Here is a 20,674-nt window from a genome sequence, read left to right on the forward strand (position 1 = left end):
TCTGTGCTTGGAGGTTAAAACAATTAACCCAAACTAAGCTAACAGTGTTATTGAAACGTTCTCAGAACTTTATTCAATTACCTTCAAATCACCTATAATTTCCATTCTCCGAACATAAAAAAAAACATCCCAGGAAAGGCTTTGGGAACCATAGTGAAACATTCTCAGAACCTCCCTGCGACCTAAAAATGTACGTTCCCAAAACAGGGAAAAATGTTCACTTCCGTTCTCAGAACGTTTTGTTTTACTGGTCAGGAAACTTTTGGCTTTGTTCCCAGAACTAATGGGAAACCAAAAACGTACGTTCCCACAACTTCTAAGGAATCAAATGTGCTAGCTGGGAAATCTGTCTCGTTGTTCTCTGTTTTAGGAATAGGTCGATATTCAATCACTTGTGAATGCCAAAAACAGATCGATGTACTTTCCCCAGACCAGATTAAGGCTAATTCTGGACTAAAATGCATGCTCAATGAAAAAGCTCCATAGAAAGTGCCTTTCAGTCCTGGAATAGGCTTAATCTGGGTCCAGGTCCGGGAAACAGCCCCTTCATGATTATGGTAAGAAGTATTGACTGGGTTCCAAAGTATCTTATGTGATCCAACTGTGAAAAAAAAGAAACTAAGACAGAGACACATACACACAGGTCTCTCATCCTCCCTACCTGAGCAGGTTCTGCAGCTCGAGTGACAGGGCTCACAGGTGTGGTGCTGTCTGTCCTGATAGTGTCCCTGGGGACAGCTGGAGTGACAGTGTCCCTGTTTCCTCAGGTAGAGCAGTCCATCTGCACAGTTCAGACAGCCATCCGCCCTGCCCCCGGAACACTCACCGCAGCTCGGGTCACACCTCTCACACGTCCTCGAGGTCATGTTTCCATAGTGACTGCGAGACAGTGCAAGTCAGACAGGGACACCCATCATGGACGGTCTGTGTAGGTGTGTAGGGATGTGGGGATGTTTATAGGTGTGTGTGTGTGTTTGTGTGAGACTGACTATTTATTGGTGTGTATATGTGGATGTCTGTCACTGTTTCTAGGTGTCTGTGTGGGAGATGTGTTTTTTTCAGACAATCACGGTACCAATATTTGCTTCTAATACACCAGATGTATGTCCTTGAACCATTTATTTTAAAATCCCACACAGTAGGAATTTAGTTGCTAATGGCAGCCTGCAGTACCCTGGTCCGACTTCAATTTGAGTTAATCAATGAGAAGTGGCAGCACTGAGCTGTCCGGCAAGGTTACTTCCTGGAGTAGCTCAAACTGTGCATGTTATGTCTCCATGGGGCACCATCTTAACTGACTTCACTTGGCTTCAATGCACTATTCAGTCTTCACATATGAAAGTATTCAGACCCCTTTTTCCACATTTTGTTACGTTACAGCATTATTCTAAAATGTATTAAATAAATGTTTCCCCTCATCAATCTAGACACAATATACCATAATGACAAAGTGAAAACAAGTTTTTTTTTTTTTTTTTTTTTTTTTTTTTTTAAAAATGTATTAAAAATAAAAACAAATACTTTATTTGAGCTCAGGAGTATCCTGTTTCCATTGATCATCCTTGAGATGTTTCTACAACTTGATTGGAGTCCACCTGTGGTAAATTCAATTGATTGGCACACATCTGTCTATATAAAGTCCGACAGCTGACAGTTCATATCAGAGCAAAAACCTAAGCCATGAGTTCGAAAGAATTCAGAGACAGGATTGTGTCGAGGCACAGATCTGAGGAAGGGTACCAAAACATGTCTGCTGCATTGAAGGTCCTGAAGAACACAGTGGCCTCCATCATTCATAAATGTAAGAAGTTTGGAACCACCAAAACTCTTCCTGGAGCTGGCCGCCCGGCCACACTGAGCAATCGAGGGAGAAGGGCCTTGGTCAGGGAGGTGACCAAGAACCCGATGGTCACTCTGACAGAGCGCCAGAGTTCCTCTGTGGAGATGGGAGAACCTTCCAGGACAACCATCTCTGCACCACTCCACCAATCAGGCCTTGATGGTAGAGTGACCAGACGGAAGCCACTCCTCAGTAAAAGACCCGCCTTTTTGGAGTTTTCCAAAAGGCACCTAAAGGGCTCTCAGACCATGAGAAACAAGATTCTCTGGTCTGATGAAACCAAAATTGAACTCTTTGGCCTGAATGCCAAGCGTCACGTCTGGAGGAAACCTGGCATCATCCCTACGGTGAAGCATGGTGGTGGCAGCATCATGCTGTGGGGATGTTTTTCAGCAGCAGGGACTGGGAGACTAGTCAGGATCGAGGGAAAGATGAACGGAACAAAGTACAGAGAGATCCTTGATAAAAAATCTGCTCCAGAGTGCTCAGGACCTCAGACTGGGGGCAAAGACCACGACCGTAAGCACACAGCCAAGACAACACAGGAGTGACTTCGGGACAAGTCTCTGAATGTCCTTGAATGGCCCAGCCAGAGCCCAAACTTAAAACCGATCTAACATCTCTGGAGAGACCTGAAAATAGCTGTGCAGCAAAACTCCCCATCCAATCAAATTTGAGACAATCTGCAGAGAAGAATGGGAGAAACTCCCCAAATAGAGATGTGCCAAGATTTTAGCGTCACACCCAAGAGACTCGAGGCTGTAATCGCTGCCAAAAGTGCTTCAACAAAGTACTGAGTAAAGGGTCTCAATACTTATGTAAATGTGTTATTTCAGTTTTATATTTTTAAAACATTTCTAAAAACCTGTTTTTGCTTTGTCATTATGAGGTATTGTGTGTAAATTGATGAGGGGAAAAAATAATATTTAATACATTTTTAGAATAATGCTGTAACGTAACAAAATGTGGAAAAGGTCAAGGGGTCTGAATACTTTGCGAATGCACTGTCAGTGGTGTGTCCCAATGCTTGTAGGTGTGTGTTTGGGAAACGTCACAGCAATAAATATCAGTTTTTACCATTTGTGCGCTTTTTGTAGCCTCTTGGAGATATTTAAACAGGGCATCAATTGAACAGCACATTAAATGTAACCGTCTCAATCACTCCTGCTCAAATACTATCTGGTCTAATTAGCATTTATCAGGCCCTATGAAAGGCCATTTCAATCTCAGTCGTGAGCTCCATTGTTATTCAATGGACTGTACCTGTTGTCTGAGGACTCAATATATTCCACAGCACAGAAGACACAACACAACAAGACGGATGGTCTGCCCAGACTCCATCGGTCCGATGGATGATGATTATACAACACTAAAACGTTGTGTTTGTGAATTGCTGTGCATGAGCCACATATACTGGAGTTAATGTTAACTGTTCATAAATTATAGAACTATCATAAATAATATCAGTTGTTTTGCATCAAATAAAATGGATCAAATAACTAAGCAACCATATCATAACATTATCTTCCAAAGTCAAAGTGACAGCTAAATAACAACACTATCATTAAACCTTGGTTGGCAGGTGTCCACACACTCCTTGCCCTCTCTGAATAGGTGGTCCTTGCAGCTGAGACACTCGTGGCTGTGTCTGCCCATGCAGGTGAGACAGGCTGGGTGGCATCCTTCACATCTCTGGCTTGAGTCCTCTTGGTAGAACCCGGTAGGACAGAAGTCCATACAGGTACCATCTGCGCGCACGCACGCACGCACACACACACACACACACACACGCACACACGCACACACACACACACACACACACACACACACACACACACACACACACACACACACACACACACACACACACACACACACACACACACACACACACACACACACACACACACACACACAAAATGGTGGCTCAGGCTAAATTAACAATTTCCAATCACGACGGCTGGCGTGGAGAAGTGTCTGTTTGCTAAATTTGCTACTCATGAATTAAACATCTAAACCAGAGGTGTCAAACACAGGGTCTAATCTGGCCGGCGGGTGGTTTGGGAAAAAAATAGGGAGGGGGGGAAACTAACTCAATATACTTTAAAAAGACTAAAACCAAATCGAAACTGTGTAGAAATGATAATGGGCCTATATTCAAACAGTTTCTTGACTGCCCAGCTCGTTAATAATTACTAGACAGTCGGGGAGCATTAACAATTCCAAGAACGATGGATAGAAGACCATTTTTAGCAAATTTTGACGGCAAGGAAATATAACACATTATCACTGTGGCCCTTCGGACCCCAATGAAAAACGAATGTGGCCACCACGGCAAAATGAGTTCGTCACCCCTGTTCTAAACCAAAAACTACTTTCAGTGTTTTTTCTCTTCTCTTCTATTCTTAGCATTGCACTTAGCATTGTCTTATCTACAGCGTAACACTGTATGATCAAGGATTGAGGAATGAGAATGACTCCACTCACTCAGTATAAAATGGTTCTGGTTGCAGCTCAGACAGTGGCTCTTGCCCGGCCCGTTGCACTGCTGGCAGTACTTGTGGCATGGGTGGCATTCTCCATCCTGGTCAGTGTAGTGGCGGGGGGTGCACCTGTTAACCAGGGGGTCACACTGCCCGTCGGTGGCCAGTCTCTGACCCTCTCTGCAGCTGGAGCAGGAGCCAGCGTGGGGCCCCGAGCACGTAAGACAGGAGCCATCACAGTCTGGAAAAAGTTGACACAGTGAAACGAGATATCACACAGAAACCAGATACGTCACAGCACTGGGTTGCATGGAATCTAGATGACCTAGTCAGGAGTCTAGATGACCTATAGTACACTGGAGAAGTGCATACTTTTCCCCTTATGGTTGGCTTTCTTTATTTGGTGGGTCACATTAAACTTTCAAAGGGTTTCAGGGGATCTCAGTCCTAAAATGCTTGGGAACCACTGTGTCAAGATCCAAGCCTCCTCACCTTTGCACTGCCCAGTCCTGCTGTCCCTGTAGGTGTGGGAGGGGCAGTTTGGCAGACAGGCTCCGTTGTGCAGGGTTGCCTCTGGGTCTGCACAGGAGTCACAGTCGTCCCCATCCGGACCGTCACACTGGTCACAGTCAGGGTGACAGCGGACACACACGTCCTGCTCAGAGTCCTGGAAGAACTTCTCGGGACAGTCCGTCACACAGCGGCCCTCGTAGAGGAAGTGGTACTCCTCACAGCCTGGGAAGGAGGTGAGGGAAGGAGGAAGAGAGAGAAAGGAGACTGATGGATTAAGATAGGGAATTTCTTGTTCCCTGTCTGGCTACCTATTGATTTTTATATTTATTTTTCTCTCTTTGCCCTTTATCTGGATAACGTATGTGACATCAACAGAGAGGTATATTTTCTGGGTGATTTAAATATTGACTGGCATTCATCAAGCTGCAACTTGTGTCTGCAACCTGGTCCAGGTTATCAGTCAACCTACCAGGGTAGTGACAAACAGCACAGGAATTAAATCATCAACATGTATTGATCACATCGTTACTAATGCTGCAGAAATGTGCTTTAAAGCAGTATCCAAATCCATTGGATGTAGTGATCACAATATAGTAGCCATATCTAGGAAAACCAAAGTTCCAAAAGCTGGATAGTGTATAAGAGGTCATAGAAGACGTTTTGTAGTGATACCTATGTTGTTGATGGTGTGTAATCCGGAGCAACCAGACACTGCACTTGACACATTTATGAAATTGCTTATTGAAGTTACTAATAAGTTTGCACCCATTAAGAAAATGGCTAAAAACCTTTAAATCCCCTTGGATTGATGAGGAATTTAAAAATGTTATGGTTGAGAGGGATGAGGCAAAAGGAATGGCAAACTGGCAACACTGGGGCCCCACAAGGCTGCGTTCTGAGCCCTCTCCTGTACTCCCTGTTCACCCACGACTGCGTGGACATGCACGCCTCCAACTCAATCATCAAGTTTGCAGACGACACTACAGTGGTAGGCTTGATTACCAACAACGACGAGACGGCCCTCGGAGTGTGGTGTCAGGAAAATAACCTCACACTCAACGTCAACAAAACAAAGGAGATGATCGTGGACTTCAGGAAAATGCAGAGGGAGCACCCCCCTATCCACATCAATAGGACAGTAGTGGAGAGGGTAGTAAGTTTTAAGTTACTCGGCGTACACATCACGGACAAACTGAATTGGTCCACCCACACAGACAGTGTGGTGAAGAAGGCGCAGCAGCGCCTCTTCAACCTCAGGAGGCTGAAGAAATTCGGCTTGTCACCAAAAGCACTCACAAACTTTTACAGATGCACAATTGAGAGCATCCTGTCGGGCTGTATCACCACCTGGTACGACAACTGCTCTGCCCACAACCGTAAGGCTCTCCAGAGGGTAGTGAGGTCTGCACAACGCATCACCGGGGGCAAACTATTTGCCCTCCAGGACACCTACACCACCCGATGTCACAGGAAGGCCATAAAGATCATTAAGGACAACAACCACCCGAGCCACTGCCAGTTCACCCCGCTATCATCCAGAAGGCAAGGTCAGTACAGGTGCATCAAAGCAGGGTCCGAGAGACTGAAAAACAGCTTCTATCTCAAGGCCATCAGACTGTTAAACAGTCACCACTAACATTGAGTGGCTGCTGTCAACATACTGACTCAACTCCAGCCACTTTAACAATGTCAAAATGTATTCAAAAAATGTATCACTAGCCACTTTCAACAATGCCACTTCATATAATGTTTACATACCCTACATTACACATCTCATATGTATATACTGTAATCTATACCATCTACTGCATCTTGCCATCTCGATGTAATACATGTATCACTAGCCACTTTAAACAATGCCACTTTTATATGTTTACATACCCTACATTACTCATCTCATATGTATATACTGTACTCGATACCATCTACTGCATCTTGCCTATGCCGTTCTGTACCATCACTCATTCATATATTTTTATGTACATATTTATCATTCCTTTACACTTGTGTGTATAAGGTAGTTGTTGTGAAATTGTTAGGTTAGATTACTCATTGGTTATTACTGCATTGTCGGAACTAGAAGCACAAGCATTTCACTACACTCGCATTAACATCTGCTAACCATGTGTATGTGACAAATAAAATTTGATTTGATTTGAAATAAGTCTGGCTGCACAATCGATTGGCAAACGTACTGCAAATTGAGAAATCATGTGACTAAACTGAATAAAAAGAAGAAACTATACCATGAACCAAAGATACATGATATAAAGAATGATAGTAAAAAGCTTTGGAGCACCTTAAATTAAATTTGGGGCAAAAAGGCAAACTCAACTCCATTTCATCATTCATTCATCACAAAACCCACTGATAGGCATTTACTATTTACTAGGCATTTACTAGGCATTTACTTTGAATTGGCAAGATTAGCAAACTTAGGCATGGCATGCCAGCAACAAACGCTGACACTACACATCTAAGTATAACTGATCAAATTATGAAAGACAAGCATTTAAAATTCTGTAAAATGAGTGTGTAAGAGGTGGAAAAAATTTCAGCACGCTTATAGGGACAGACATTCAAAATCACGGCACTTACACAAATTACTGATGATTGGCTGAGAGAAATTGATGATAAAAAGATTGTAGGAGCTGTTTTGTTAGACTTCAGTGCGGCTTTTGATATTATCGATCATAGTCTGCTGATGGAAAAACGTATGTGTTATGGCTTTACACCCCCTGCTATATTGTGGATAAAGAGTTACTTGTCTAACAGAACACAGAGGGTGTTCTTGAATGGAAGCCTCTCCAACAAAATCCAGGTAGAATCAGGAATTCCCCAGGGCAGCTGCCTAGGCCCCTTACTTTTTTCAATCTTTACTAATGACATGCCACTGGCCTTGAGTAAAGCTAGTGTGTCTATGTATGCGGACGACAACACTATACACGTCAGCTACTGCAGTGAGTGAAATCACTACAACCCAAAGAGCAGCAGTTAGTTTCAGAATGGGAGGCAATAATAAGTTAATACTAAAACTAAAAGCATTGTATTTGGGACAAATCATTCACTAAACCCTAAACCTCAACTAAATCTTGTAATAAATAATGTGGAAATTTAGCAATTTGAGGTGACTAAAGTGCTTGGAGTAACCCTGGATTGTAAACTGTCCTGGTCAAGTCTGTCCATAATAAAGAGCTGCTCTGCCTTTTTAACAACACATCGGCAAGGCAGGTCCTACGGGCTCTAGTTTTGTCACATCTGGACTACTGTTCAATCGTGTGGTCAGGTGCCACAAAGAGGGACCTCGAAAAATTGGCTCAGAACAGGGCAGCACGACTGGCCATTAAATGTACACGGAGAGCTAATATTAACAATATGTATGCAAATATGCATGTAAGTGGAGGAGAGATTGACTTCATCACTACTTGTTTTTGTAAGAAGTGTTGACATGCTGAATGCACCGAGCTGTCTGTTTAAACTACTAGCACACAGCTCAGACACCCCATGCATACCCCACAAGACATGCTACCAGAGGTCTCTTCACAGTCCCCAAGTCAAGAACAGACTATGGGAGGCGTACAGTACTACATAGAGCCATGGCTACATGGAACTCTATCCCACATCAGGTAACTGATGCAAGCAGTAGAATCAGATTTTTTAAAAACAGATAGAAGAGACACACATACACATTATAAGACGCGCTCTACACCCACGTACACATAGACTGTAGATATGAGATAGTAGAGTAGTGGCCTGAGGGAGCACACTTAATATGTTGTGAAAAGGGTCATGAAATGTAATGTCATGTAATATTTTAAATTATATATAACTGCCTTAATGTTGCTGGACGCCAGGAAGAGTAGACGTGTAATTTATTTGTAATAAATACAAATATGCCATCACTACTCTTGTTTGTGTGTGTCTCACCTGTGCACTCGCTGTTGGGGCTACACTCCTGGCAGGCTGTGGGACAGTGCTGACACTCCCCGTCTCTGAGCGTGTGTGCAGGGGGGCAGGCCTCCACACACTTGTGTTTGTACAGAAGGAAGGGCTCCACACAGCTCAGACAGTGGGTGGCATTTTTCTCACAGGAGGCACAGCCTGTCGCACAGCCGCGACACACCTGGCCCACTGCATACCCACTACAGTACACAGTGGGAGAGCACAGCAGATAGGACGTTAAGTTGCACACTTACGGGATCATTCTCTACCCTTCTCCCCAATGTGTGCACCCGTTCACTCCCTCTCGTGGAATGGCGTTGGAAGTATGGTGTAAATTGCCTAGACCAATCCAACGCTTCTAAATCCACAAGGGGGAGTGAGCAATTGGAGTCAATCCACAACATTGTGACGGAGAAGAGCATCTCTGGGAAAGCTGTCATTACAACTGAGAGGGTTTGAGTAGGTACAGTAGAGTTCAGCCGGCACTCCAGTTCTGTAAAATGAAAGGTATATACGCCATTTAGATAAAGAGGTGAATACATCAACATGCCATACAATATATCATCATTTTCCACAGCACTGATGTGTGTGGAGAGGAGCAATGAATCATGATCAAAATTGTGTATGAGCCCTGGGTTGGAACAGAACACCTGCAGACCCTGGGAGTTTCTAAGAGCAGGATTAAAGATGAAAAAAATGTTATATTACAGCCTTATTCTAAAATCAATCTACACATAATACCCCATAATGACAATGTGAAAACAGGTTTTTAGAAATGTTTGTAAAATGAAAACACTTATATAAAGTATTCAGGCCCTTTGCTATGAGACTCGAAATTGAACTCAGGTGCATCCGGTTTCCATTGATCACCCTTGAAATGTTTCTCCAACTTGATTGGAGTCCACCTGTGGTAAATGCAATTGATTGGCACACATCTGTCTATAGGGGTTGAAGGAATTGTCTGTAGAGCTCTGAGACAGGATTGTGTCGAGGCACATATCTGGGGAAGGGTACCAAAACATTTCTGCAGCATTGAAGGTCCCCCAAGTACACAGTGGCCTCCATTATTCTTAATTGGAAGACGTTTGGAACCACCAAGACTCCCCAAACTGAGCAATCGGGGGAGAAGGGCCTTGGTCAGGGAGGTGACCAAGAACCTGACGGTCACTGCCACAGCGCCAGAGTTCCTCTGTGCAGAAGGACAAACGTCTCTGCAGCACTCCACCAATCAGGCCTTTATGGTAGAGTGGCCAGACGGAAGCCACTCCTCAGTAAAAGGCACATGACAGCCCGCTTGGAGTTTGCAAAAAGACACCTAAAAGGGCTCTCAGACCATAAGAACCAAGATTGAACTCTTTGGCCTCAATGCCAAGTGTCAGGACAGGAGGAAACCTGGCACCATGCCTACGGTTTTCATGTTCTTTCTTCAAGAGGGGTGTTATAGTGCACCGGGCGACGCAAAATGAACTCGCCCATTGTCAGACTCTGGTTACCGGTCTGTATACACGCTCGGCTGCCTAGAACGGCTGCCTAGTTGAACAGCTAGGTATCCAAGACGTGCAGTACTTGCATGATCATTGAGAAGCAAAATAGCAGTTCGTAGGGCCTCTGCATGGTTAAGACACAGACAGTTATTTTTGCCCCAAACGCAAAACTCTAGCAGGAAGTTGCATGCAGCTGTCTAGACAGCGTATCAAACACCAGCAAGACACAGACACGAAGTCGAAGCAGCGATATAATGTTCATTTGTCATCATCATTGCAAGCATTGGCTAAGCAGGAGGCAGACAGGCAGTTTAAGTAGTAGTGCTCTTTTTTTCAGGAACTCTGTCTGGTGGCTACGATAGGGCAGCAACTATAAAGACTACCCATCATCCTCACACAAAACACTGATTGGTTTTGCTCCAACGCAACGTGTCGGGACTGTGTGCTGCTTGTGCAACGGCAATATCCGTTACAACGGACAGGACGAGGTTGTATAGCCTTCATAATACGTATGCTTGGGAACGTTCGTTCATCGCGCCGCAGGTTTTTTATTCCCGCTGTTCAGAAATACGAGGCAGAGACAGAGGCTACGTGATCACGGTTCAGAAGGGTTAAGAGAGAAACATGAAGGGAGCGGTCGAGTGTGAGCAGTAGTTACATAGTGTGCGTAAAATAACGCATGCGCAGAACGTGATCCAGTTTCCCGGAAGAGCGGGAACGAGGGCAAAAGCTCCGTATTCGCAGCCACAGACTACATAAAAATGGTATCCACGAGTTCATCTGACGAAGTAGATCAAGGGCCTCTTTGCCTAAATCCCGCGCTATCACCTTTACCATACTCATATGAACTCTGACCTCTGGCATTGACGAACACACTGTCCGTCTTGCAGGTAGAGCGGGGCCTTGCGTACCACCTGACAGCGGGTGCAGCGATGCTCGTCCGCACACTGCGCACACCCCCGAGGACACGGCTCGCACACACCGCTCAGCTGGCTGGCGAACGAGCTCGCTGGGCACTTCAACACACACACCTGCTCTGCTGACAGGAACCGCCCTGGGAGGAGCACAGGAAGGATACGGTCAGAACAGACACAGACACAGACGCAGGCACGCACACTGTCACGGTCTGCAATCGGGACCAGAACTGAACCAGTGGGATGTGCTCATCGTTCTCTTTTTCGCAGGGTTTAAGGTGACCTCACTGGAAACAGACGGGCACACACTACACACATTCTGACAAATTGACAGGCAGAAATATCGTCAGGCAGACCTTTCACACAGGTTTTACACTGGCTCTTCTCCTCTCCTGAACATGAGTCACAGGAGGCATGGCAGGCCTCACACTCCCCTTCATCTGCAGGGAAGAACACGAGAAAACACCAAACAAGTCAATATCATACAGTACCAGGGGATTTATTCTCATAATAATCATAGCCTACAACTAAAGTTGTTGGGATTAAAAAGTTACATTTTCGAAATGGCTTTCCTGCAGCGAGGTGCAATGTTAATGTAACAAACTCCCTCACAGGGTAAAGTGAAGTGCCAAGGTCATTAGCACTCATCTAACAATAACTTGTGTAATGAAATACATTTCTGAAGTACGCCCTAACAGTGTGGTAACATCCATCTATTTCTCGGTAAATTGATCCTTTAAATCTCACCAGTGAGGAAGGTCTTAACAGGGCAGGAATCCTGTGTAGAGACACACTCCCCCTCTTCCCGGCTCTTCCCCTCCTCACACGACACACAGTCGTCACTGTCGGGACCGCTGCATGTCACACAGTCAGAGTGACACTCTTCACACTCCTGGGTGTCTTCGTCTCCGTAGAAACCGTCCGGACACTCCGGCACACACTTCCCCTCTGGGTGGAACAGAGCACACTTTAAAACATGTCAAGCACACACACACACACACACACACACACACACACACACACAAACAAGCACACACACGCAAGCACACACACACGCACACACAAACAAACAAGCACACAAACCCCAACACACACACACACACACACACACACACACACACACACACACACACACACACACACACACACACACAAACAAGCACACACACGCAAGCACACACACACGCACACACAAACAAACAAGCACACAAACCCCAACACACACACACACACACACACACACACACACACACACACACACACACACACACACACACACACACACACACACACACACACACACACACACACACACACACACACACACACACACACACAGTTGCACCGACCCAACCCTTACCTGATAAGAAGAGGTCGGTTTCACACCAGTAGCACTCATGTTCGTCACAGCTGACGCACTTTTCATCACACGGCACACAGGTCATCTCCTCCTCTACGCTGAACGTCTTCGCTGGGCAGTTCTTGTAGCAGCCATCTTGGAATCTAAACTCAATGCAAGAAGTTGGTTTGTTGTCGTCTTCCTCTACTGTCACCCATTCATTTACATATCACACACGGAGATATTGACAATTGAGGTGATATTCCATAATATAAGATGGGTTTCGTTAAGATTAAAACAAGATTTTTTATTCCTTGCTCTACTTACTTGTAAAAGCCGTCAGTGCAGGATAGGCAATGCCTGGGGTTATCTGACGAATACAGAAAAAACACACTCAGACATCTTCTCATCCTATTTCTCTCCCCATGGCCCTCGCCAACCGCGTTCAAACTGTTAGATAGATAGGGTTCACATGGGTAGACTAACTTACACAGTACACACTTCTTACAGCCTTCCTCACAGGCCATACAGTCATCATACTCTGGATCCTCCACCTCACCTGCAGAGGGAGAGAGGGGCAGAGACAGAAAGACAGACAGAGAGAGGGGCAGAGACAGAAAGACAGATAGAGAGAGGGGCAGAGACAGAAAGACAGATAGAGAGAGGCGCAGAGACAGAAAGACAGACAGAGAGAGGGGCAGAGACAGAAAGACAGACAGAGAGAGGGGCAGAGACAGAAAGACAGATAGAGAGAGGCGCAGAGACAGAAAGACAGACCGATAGAGGGGCAGAGACAGAAAGACAGACAGAGAGAGGGGCAGAGACAGAAAGACAGACAGAGAGAGGGGCAGAGACAGAAAGACAGACAGAGAGAGGGGCAGAGACAGAAAGACAGATAGAGAGAGGGGCAGAGACAGAAAGACAGACAGATAGAGGGGAGCCAGACAAAAAGAGCGAGAGAGAGAGAAAGAGCGAGTCAGAGAGAGAGAGAGAGATGGGGCGGGAAAGGGGAATTACAATTCTCTATGGAGACAGAAATACTTCAAAGACTTTTCTTCTTCATGTTCATACCTGTAGCGACAGGTATTACATAAGAACGCAACATCAAACAGAACAACATTCTGGCTATGTCTGTCACCTTCTCCACACTCCAGTCGGGTGCAGACTCCATCAGTGGTGTAGTAGGAGGAGTTACAGCGCAGGCAGTGTGTGGCGGAGGAGCAGAGCTTGCAGTTGTCGGGGCAGGCCTCGCAGCTCTTCTCCTGCGTATGGTAATGTCCTTCCGGACAAGCGTCGACACAACCCCCCTTGTACAGGTAGCGGTCCATGTTGAATTTGTCTGAGGGAAACGGATATGGATGGATGGACAAGCATATGGATGGATGGACAGGCATATGGATGGATGGACAGGCAGGCAGGCAGACAGACGCACAATCGTTACACACACACAAAACCCACTATTAAGTCTATTACTGTAAAACATCGTTTTTTTAGTGGTATAAGTGCAATGTGTTTGTTGTCCCAGAGCCAGAGCACGTGTCCACTGGACTGTGTCAGTTAGATCGACAGGTGTCCCTTCCCCTCACCGGTGTCACAGCTGGTGCAGTTGGCAGGCCCTCCATCCAGGCACATGGCACAGGTGTGGTCACACAGGTGGCACTGCCCACCTGACTGGTACTTCCCCCGGGCACACTGAGTCACACAGCAACCCTGATCCAGAGACCTGAGACAATGAGACAACAGCACCTAACTATTAAACTACACTTGCTTCCGGCGGTACACGCTAGCGGTACTTGTACACTTCCAGTCATTGCGCTAACACTAGTAAGCATTGGCTCGCGAAACTACCTCCAACTTGCTTCAAACTGCACGCAGAGACATGAAAATGGTATCCAACACGAGTCCATCTGACTCTGAATAAGTAGAAAAACTGCTTAATGGACAGATTCTCGCACTATCCATTTAAAAAAGGTACAACCTGAAACTTTCATTGCCTGTAAAAAGAGCTGGCTCTTCTTTTTTTCCCTCTAGGCTAATTCTGTTGTTGAATTGCCTTGTGTTACCAAAAGGGAATGTCAAGTTACCAGAATGCACCTTTTATATGTACAAATAAGTGTCTCAGACAGGATGACACAGGGAGAGAGCATTTTATAACTGTACAGTATGTCACCTGAATCAACCTCTTTGTTATGACATCTGTAAGTCTGCTCCAGTATATCTATATATTTCTCAGACTATAGACACATCTAAAGGGGCACAACTGATACAATCCTAACCATAGATTAAAGGGATACTTTGGGATTTGGCAACAAAGCCCTTTATCAACTATGGCCCCTCTTGGTTATTCTATGGCGAAGACTTTCAGCTGTGAGCCTTCTAGGTGAGTCGATGGTTAGGACTGTATCAACTATGGCCCCTCTAGGTAAGTCTAATGTCAGGACTGTATCAACTATTAGCCATCTAGGTAGTTTTGTGAGCCATTGCTAACTAGCGTTAGCGCAATGTCAATGACTGGAAGTCTATGGGTATCTGCTAGCATGATACCTCTAACTTCCTTCATACTGGACGCAGTGACATAAAAATGGTATGCACGAGTTAATCTACTGTAACTCTGGGGAAGTATATAAAGGGAGTCATTGCCAAAATCCCAAAGTTCCCCTCTAAAGACATGAGGCGGTGGAGGAGATGCCGTTCATTTTCAATGCAGCTAGACGGGGGCGGAATTCTATCCAGGTGGAGCGATCGGCGGTGCTCATGCATGTGAAAGCCACACAGCCAAGGCGGAGAAAATAAGAATCTGCTCCATTATGGGGAAATCTGCTCCGCCCCATCTCTTGCTGTATGGAAATCCCTTTACCTAGAGGGGTCACAGCTGTTACAGTCCTCACCAGACTCACCTAGAGGGGCCATAGTTGATTCAGTCCTCACCATAGACTTAACTAGAAGGCACACAGCTGCTACAGTTCTCACCATAGACTCACCTAGAGAGGTCATAGTTGATCCAGTCCTCACCATAGCCTTACATAGACACCATAGACTTACCTAGAAGGCTCACAGCTGATACAGTCCTCCCCATAGACTTACCTAGAGGGGCCATAGTTGATACAGTCCTCCCCATAGACTTACCTAGAGGGGCCACAGCTGATACATTCCTCGGACTTTGGGCCTGTACACTTCAGACATGTGGCGTCACATGCATGGCACTTCCCATGGCTATCCTGGTACTCTCCTGCATGCAAAACACAAAGACAACATTTTACATTTACATTGCTCTAATTCAATGTAATTACCCTGTAATATTTTAATACAGAAGGTAAGTATTCAGATGTACCTAGCAACTGCAGATGAGGCATATACAACTATATTTTATTTGTAATGAAAGGAAACTGATCAGACTACGTTTAATTAGTTATATGTATAGTTACTTTGTAATAATAATATAACGTGTGACCTACACTAACACAGTAGCTATACGATTCACGATCTGAATAGACCAGGGGTGAAAGTAGAATTAATTATTCGCTGTAAGTGCTGTTATTGTGAAGTGGAAACATCTAGGAGCAACAATGGCTCACCCGCAAAGTGGTAGGCCGCACAAGCTCATAGAACAAGACTGCTGAGTGCTGAAGTGCGTAGAGTGTAAAAATCGTCTGTCCTCGGTTGCAACACTCACTACCGAGTTCCATACTGCCTCTGGAAGCAACATCAGCACAAGTACTGTTCTTCGGGAGCTTCATGAAATGGGTTTCCATGGCTGAGCAGCTGCACACAAGCCTAAGATCACCATGCACAATGCTAAGCGTCGGCTGGAGTGGTGTAAAGCTCGTCACCATTGGACTGGAGCAGTGAAAACATTCTGTGGAGTGATGAATCATGCTTCACCATCTGGCAGTCCAACGCACGAATCAGGGTTTGGCGGACGCCAGTAGAACGCTAGTCCACTTAGTTCCAGTGGAAGGAAATCTTAACGCTATAGCATACAATGACATTCTAGATGATTCTGTGCTTAAAACATTGTGGCAACAGTTTGGGGAAGGCCCTTTCCTGTTTGCGCATGGCAATGCCCCCGTGCACAAAGCGAGGTCCATACAGACATGGGTTGTCGAGATCGGTGTGAAAGAACTTGACTGGCTTACACAGAGCCCTGACTTCAACCCCATCGAACACCTTTGGGATGAATTGGAACGCCGACTGCGAGCCAGGCCTAATCGCAGCAATGTTCCAACATCTAGTTGAAAGCCTTCCCAGAAGAGTGGATGCTGTTACTGTATAACAGCAAAGGGGGGACCAACTCCATATTAATGCCCATGATTTTGGAATGAGATGTTCGTCGAGCACGTGTCCACATACTTTTGGTCATGTAGTGTATTTCCAGCCTCCTAACAGTGGTGAATGGAAAGAGACATCTCTTACACAAAACGCCAAAGTGTAACGACATTTGGAATTGATGCATCCACTGCTGTCCGTGCGCGTCTCGGTGTGGGCCACTCATCTCTGCCTTGGCAAAATGTCTGTGTTCTCGTGGAGCCACATCGCATTTTGGAGCGTAGGCTACACAACACATTTTCATGTCCATTCGCTCATTTTTCATGCCTCTGACATGCAGTAATGATAAGAGGTGGTGTAATAGCCTACAGTTTACTTGAAATTCTGTTTTAATAAATGTGATAGGCTCACGTTTTAAGGTATGGTGTACCGGACCGCCTTACTTTCACCCCTGGAATAGACACTGGGTTGTACGAGTGAGTTTAAGGAGAGTGATTGGTTGGTTGACTGACCATCACCACAGATGGTGCTGATCATACACACTTTGTCCATAAGACTGTGTCCACCAGCACAGCTGCTGCAGTTCCCCTTCCCCGCTCCCACACAGGTGAGACAGCTGGAATCACACCTGAGGAGGTACCAGCAGACTGACTGAGATTACATAAACACACACATGTGCACAGAAATAGACAGACACAAACACACAATAAAACACACAGAGCAGCAGGTAGCCTTGCAGTTAGAGCGTTGGGCTAGTAACCGAAAGGTCACTAGTTCGAATCCCCAAGGTGCAAAAATGGTCAATGTGCACATGAGGAAGGCACAACCTTAATTGCTCTCGGGTCACCTTGGAAAATGGCTGTGACCCCACTCTCAGGGGGAGTTGGAATATGCAACAACAAAAAAAACGCACTGACAATTCACACGTGTGTATTAACACACGCATGTGTAAAATAGGACAAATAAGCACCAAGACAATTATTATTCTACACATGTTGGAATGAGGCCAGCCATAATAATAATGAACAATCCACCTACACCAAGACACAGAGCTCACTCACCTCCTGCATATCCTGGGTCCATCACTAGTTTTCTGTGGGCTGCTCTCCGTGGCATAGAAGCCAGGACTACAGGAGGAAACACACCTCCACTCCTCCATCAGGTACCCATCAGCACACTGGTTACACGCCTCAATGCCCGCACCTGTGATAGCAGGCAGGTGCACACATACAAACACACTGTAAGCCATCTAAACACCTGCACCTGGAGACAACATGTGCACTGGAAACACATAAATTGTCTCTCTCGTGACATTATCGCTTCAGGTAGATGGTGACGCTGATTATTAGCTCCATGATTAGTACTGTATTTGTTTTACTTTTTTATATAGATATAAATATATACATATATAAATATATATATATGGCTTAGGGTCCTGTTCGGTTTGGTGTGATCCAAGTCACCCCTCCCTTTACCTGCACAGGTGGCACAGGCCTCGTGGCAGGGCTCGCAGGTGCTCTCCTGTTCGTTGTGGTAACTTCCTAGTCCACAGCTCCTCTGGCAGCGGTTCCCCAACAGACTGGAGGGGGGGGGGGGGGGGGGGGGGGGGGTAGATAGATAGCGAGATAGAGAGAGACTCACCATTATCTGGGCTCTGTGTTCCGACTCAGAGCACACACTCATTGAGAAGTTTCATCTGATAACTCTCAACACTGCAAAATACAAGAAATATTATAATAGGAGTTTGTTTTGTTGCAATAGATTTAGAATGTGTGTGTGTGTGCGAATTAGTATTCTCTGTGGCGGAGATGGAGAATCACTGTGTACAGAGAAGAAATGCATGAGTTGGTAATTCGGGCGTCATCAGAGGGATTGGTTCACCTTGTGCCTGGTTTGCATTTCGTGCAGATGTTCGCCGAGGTGCATCTCAAACAATTTTCACTGCACTTCCTGCACATATTTCCATCTGTGGGGAAAACAACAATACAAGCATTCATACCTGCCAAATATAATTCCACTCCAGTTGAAGTAAAAGCATTGTTCATTAAGCACATATTCAGTAGAGACATCGGCTTGGTTTTTAAAACAATACAGCATAATATGCTTAAAACCCTTTACACTTGAGGGAATTGGCCTATATGGATCGGGCTAAATTGAAATGTTTCTTACATAAGAAATATGAAAAGCATGTGCATAACAATCTTAGCAATTGAAATGGAACAGTTTGGAGACGATGGGAACATTATTAGACCAAAGGTGAGGACACAACAGTTCACCTGACAAGTCTGAATCACTGTTGATTTTATTTGTAGTTTACATTTACTGTACTTTGCCACATTTGTTGATAAAATCTGAAAATATTCTGCATATCTTCAGTAACACGAGAAGAATATTCCTGGAAAATGTGGAACATAAAACAAATAAATGACAAGGGTTTAAAGTGAGAGGTCAAACTGCTGTCTCCAGGTGGCCACACACACACATCTCCAAAGTGTGCACAGTTCCTAAGCAATTTCTATGCAATTATATGATTCAAAGAAGAGTCTTCAACTATAAGGTGCTTTATTGAGCTCTCCTAGCTGTAGAGCAAGTACACTTGTAGTTGTTTTGGTTGGAACACAATCCTCCATCACAGCCATCACACAATCCAAAAATGGTCCATTATAAATCCCAATCTGGCTCAGGTGGGCATCATTTGAAGGCTTGTTCTATTGCCAACATGACTAGGTAAGTTAGAAAATACCATATTGCAGCGTTAGGCTTTCAAAATGCAATTCAGGGAAACAGATCATCATTTTGATGTGCATAGAAAGGAATAAAGAGTCCATTCAGTTGCGTGATGCAGCAAATTTTCATAACAACAGACGAAAATAGTCGCATTCGGTTCAGAACAACCCAGGGTATAACAACGATATGATATGGAAATGTGAAGTGCACATTTTGATTCACGGGTGTTTGGCTTGCTTGTATGACATCAAAGCAGTATTTATTATAATCCTCAACGTCTCATCTTTCAAAATACATAAAGTCCTCTTAAATGTACAGAATTTCCCTCACTCAAACAACAAAACATTTGCAAACGCTTTGCCCAAACAGCGGGAGGGATGGGGGCAACTTCTTGTCATGCGAGATGGGTGGAGTAATAAAGGCCTAGTTCACACATTTTATGGAATTTTTTACATTTTAAAATTATTTTATATTTGATTTTGATACAGTGGGAAGAACAAGTATTTGATACACTGCCGATTTTGCAGGTTTTCCTACTTACAAAGCATGTAGAGGTCTGTCATTTTTTTTATCATAGGTACACTTCAACTGTGAGAGACAGAATCTAAAACAAAAATCCAGAAAATCACATTGTATGATTTTTAAGTAATTCATTTGCATTTTATTGCATGACATAAGTATTTGATACATCAGAAAAGCAGAACTTAATATTTGTTACAGAAACCTTTGTTTGCAATTACAGACATCATACGTTTCCTGTAGTTCTTGACCAGGTTTGCACACACTGCAGCAGGGATTTTGGCCCACTCCTCCATACAGACCTTCTCCAGATTCAGGTTTTGGGGCTGTCGCTGGGCAATACGGACTTTCAGCTCCCTCCAAAGATGTTCTATTGGGTTCAGGTCTGGAGACTGGCTAGGCCACTCCAGGACCTTGAGATGCTTCTTACGGAGCCACTCCTTAGTTGCCCTGGCTGTGTGTTTCGGGTCGTTGTCATGCTGGAAGACCCAGCCACGACCCATCTTCAATGCTCTTACTGAGGGAAGGAGGTTGTTGGCCAAGATCTCGCGATACATGGCCCCAGCCATCCTCCCCTCAATACGGTGCAGTCGTCCTGTCTCCTTTGTAGAAAAACATCCCCAAAGAATGATGTTTCCACCTCCATG

At 44.9% G+C, this 20,674-nt stretch overlaps 1 protein-coding gene across 1 annotated transcript in view; it reads right to left on the reverse strand.

Moving 5' to 3' along the window:
- pcsk5a (proprotein convertase subtilisin/kexin type 5a) overlaps positions 1–20,674 on the reverse strand; it is a 37,641-nt gene that overhangs the window by 3,700 nt on the left and 13,267 nt on the right. Inside the window, exons 17-34 of the mRNA XM_055874955.1 lie at positions 18,663–18,747; positions 18,257–18,360; positions 17,843–17,984; positions 17,294–17,409; positions 15,642–15,744; positions 14,102–14,238; positions 13,654–13,854; positions 13,006–13,074; positions 12,843–12,885; positions 12,537–12,679; positions 11,924–12,124; positions 11,533–11,616; positions 11,118–11,316; positions 8,764–8,978; positions 4,816–5,058; positions 4,328–4,564; positions 3,411–3,588; positions 662–879 (exon numbers count right to left, since the gene is read on the reverse strand). Of these exons, the coding sequence (XP_055730930.1) occupies positions 662–879; positions 3,411–3,588; positions 4,328–4,564; positions 4,816–5,058; positions 8,764–8,978; positions 11,118–11,316; positions 11,533–11,616; positions 11,924–12,124; positions 12,537–12,679; positions 12,843–12,885; positions 13,006–13,074; positions 13,654–13,854; positions 14,102–14,238; positions 15,642–15,744; positions 17,294–17,409; positions 17,843–17,984; positions 18,257–18,360; positions 18,663–18,747 (2,718 nt within the window). The remainder of the gene's footprint in view (positions 1–661; positions 880–3,410; positions 3,589–4,327; positions 4,565–4,815; positions 5,059–8,763; positions 8,979–11,117; positions 11,317–11,532; positions 11,617–11,923; positions 12,125–12,536; positions 12,680–12,842; positions 12,886–13,005; positions 13,075–13,653; positions 13,855–14,101; positions 14,239–15,641; positions 15,745–17,293; positions 17,410–17,842; positions 17,985–18,256; positions 18,361–18,662; positions 18,748–20,674) is intronic.

The sequence above is a fragment of the Salvelinus fontinalis genome, chromosome 21 (genome assembly GCF_029448725.1).
Source record: "Salvelinus fontinalis isolate EN_2023a chromosome 21, ASM2944872v1, whole genome shotgun sequence".
Taxonomy (NCBI): domain Eukaryota; kingdom Metazoa; phylum Chordata; class Actinopteri; order Salmoniformes; family Salmonidae; genus Salvelinus; species Salvelinus fontinalis.